A 2,857-nucleotide genomic window follows, 5' to 3' on the forward strand; every position below is an offset into this window, starting at 1 on the left:
TTCTCCAACCCTTTGGTCCCTTGTATGGTTTGTAATATTAATGTTTGTTAAAAATTATGTATTTCTATATATTTTTTTACTAACCCTACTGGAATGACATTTTTTATACAGGGCAGAATCACTCTGCCCTGTTTGTCTTGCATTCTGTGAATGTGTTTGGTTTCTTTCATTTGGTAAGATGCTGAGTTGATGTTGTTACCTACTGATCAGCCAAAGGAATTGCCTGTCCTAATGCTTAGCTGGTCAGGGGTTTCCATGAACTTTTTCATCTTATGGAGAAATTTTCCCAACACATTCAGAGTGATTACCCTATGTACAGGTCGGCTAAAACAATCCCTCTCAACTGACCAGGGCCATGCTGTATAGTGGTGAGCTGAAATTAGAGAGGCGCACTGTCTCTGCACAGAAAGAAGGTGCAGTGCATAGTCTCCATTCGTACGAGAAGCGGCTTTACTAATCACCAATCAACGTGCCAAAAATCTGTTGTCAGGGACTGAGTGTAGCAGGAGGTTGAATGCATAAAGAATTTTTTTTATGAATCTTAACTACTTATTGATTTGCCTTCTGCATATAGGAGCTTGATCTGTGATGTGATCATGTGTCAGTGATATGATATTTAACTACAGAATTTTTTTTTGTGGTACAGTGTACAATTTTAGTAGTATGAATGAATGAACACAGTTGTATATGCAAATGTTGAATGAAGTCAGCACAATACCTATTGTACAATAAAAGCAGTTGGACATGACATTTTACGAGCACAAGGACAGATGCAGTTTGTGAAATATGATATGTGAAAGTGTTTTCTGTTATAGGAGTCGAAGAGGCTTGCAATATGTAACTCTACATTTTCTTCCAAAAAGATATACTTTGATTTATTACAGATTTATATTTTGATTGTCTGAATAAAGTTGAAAGAAAACAAACTAGTAGATTTGAAGTCTAAGGTTTAGCTGACATAGTTATAAGATGTTGAGTTTGTATTTGAAAGAAGGCAGAATGCAGCAAAAAATTATTATTTGTCAGTTCATCCTTAAGTGTTGTATGAATGTGGGTGCATTTGTGTAATATGATGTTTATGCTTACATTTCTGATGTGGGATTATCCTTTTGAGGCAGTTTTCTGTGTGTATTGTAAAAGACCATGGGTAATGCTTATAAACTGTCCCATTAAGTATGAGACCATAATGTGAATATAATTTTGAACATCAAATTATGATCTTGAGAAAAATTTAATCCATATCATTTGGAATTTCTTGAGATCAGCCTGTATTTGGTACATGCCATTGTTTTGTTTTTTTTCTTTTAATCCAAATCTTGATTGACTTCCCAAGTTACTTAGTCTTGTTAACTTGAGTGGGATGTGACCCCATGTATTGTTAATGAAGCAAATTCTCAAATAGCATCCTTAGAGTATAACATTTGCCTCTTCTTTGAAAGTATATTTTGATTACTTGGACAAAATAGCTGCTATTCATAGATAATGAGGCTGAGATTGATTAACGTTAAATCTACAAAGCATTTTAATATCTGCTTTGCTATACCATACATGCAAAGTACAAAACTGAAAGACAACTTCCATAACGTAGAATGTTGAGGGTAGTGTAATGTTTTCAAGTATACAATAAAATAAAGAATATCAAGTCAATCAAGTGTTGGAAAGTGACTGAATCTGTACTTAGATTGTCAGTCATAGAGTATGGACTGTAACGTTTTTAATGTGTTATTTAAAAGTATATTTGCAATAATTATCTGTGACTTGTTCAAATTACTGAGTAATGCATCTCTCTCCATGTACTGTGCCAAATATGTGAACAGTGTGCATTAACTCTATATATATTGATGAGCTGATGAATTTTGAATATACTTACTATTATTTTTTAGCATGGTTGATTATATTTTTTGATATATTAGCAAATGATATTAAAATCTTTCTCAGATGTATTATATAAAACAAGATATGTACATTCTTAAAAGAAAAAAATTGTTCATTCTCTTTCAAAGTCTATTATAGGTTATGATTTTTTTTGTGAGCACAGGTGTCATATTTTGCTCGAGTTCAAAGATTCCATGATGTAACATGACAGCCTGAAGATTGTTATATTAAATGACTAGTGTTATGTTAGTTCTGGATGACCAATAATATTTCAAGTGTATTATGTGATATTTTTCATGTCTTTCAACAAGAATTTTCAGATATCCCATAACCTGTAGACTTTCCAAAGTTTTTCACTTTCATGGAAATTTGATCTGACTGTAGCACTGTGTGTTTAGTATCTTGTCTTGATAATGGCATAACAAGTAGTTGGTTTACAGTGATTTACACCATTGTCTCTGCTCTGTAGCTCTGTTTTTTAATCCTTTTATTGTCAAATGCTATTGAACAAGAAGTTTTGGGATGAAATGTAATATGTATATTTTGTTCTGTTTTATTTGATGCTCTGATGTATGTGTGGGGCTTTTCAGACCTAATTTGAGAACATGTATGGTCTGACATAATGGCTGAATCCCAAGGGTGAAGATGTGTGTGTCTACTTGAGTGTGTTGGGTATGTAACATCCCTGGAAGACACTTGCATTATTTTAGAGGAGATTGATGCTAACCAACAGGTATGAGCTTTAGATGGTACTTTGAAACAAGAAAAGAAGATTAAATACATAATGTCAGGGTTGGGATGTCTTAATGTGGATGGTTTATAGAGATAATTTTTAACAAATTCTTTTGGTCATGTTTTTTTGGTTTTCACATACGTGTTCAAACTTTTTACATTACGATGTATATACTTAGTGTAATACAGACTTGATAAGATCACCAATTTTTTTTTTTTTTGTGTGTAAATGTAAGGGTTAAGATTCTGT

General features: G+C 32.8%; 1 protein-coding gene across 4 annotated transcripts in view; it reads left to right on the plus strand.

Annotated features, from left to right (window-relative positions):
* LOC119587818 (inosine-5'-monophosphate dehydrogenase 1b-like) overlaps positions 1–2,857 on the plus strand; it is a 51,071-nt gene that overhangs the window by 46,775 nt on the left and 1,439 nt on the right. The window contains exon 12 of one of the 4 annotated variants that reach the window (XR_005230022.1): positions 2,466–2,608. The exons of 1 other annotated variant lie outside the window; for it this stretch is intronic. Coding sequence is in view for 2 of the 3 variants with exons in the window: in XM_037936519.1 (XP_037792447.1) it covers positions 352–457 (106 nt within the window). In the remaining variant the exon portion in view is untranslated. Of the gene's footprint in view, positions 1–351 lie in introns of all 4 variants that reach the window. 2 more of the 4 variants (XM_037936519.1, XM_037936521.1) reach the window with 2 other exon arrangements.

This window comes from Penaeus monodon, chromosome 23, assembly GCF_015228065.2.
Source record: "Penaeus monodon isolate SGIC_2016 chromosome 23, NSTDA_Pmon_1, whole genome shotgun sequence".
Classification (NCBI taxonomy): Eukaryota; Metazoa; Arthropoda; class Malacostraca; order Decapoda; family Penaeidae; genus Penaeus; species Penaeus monodon.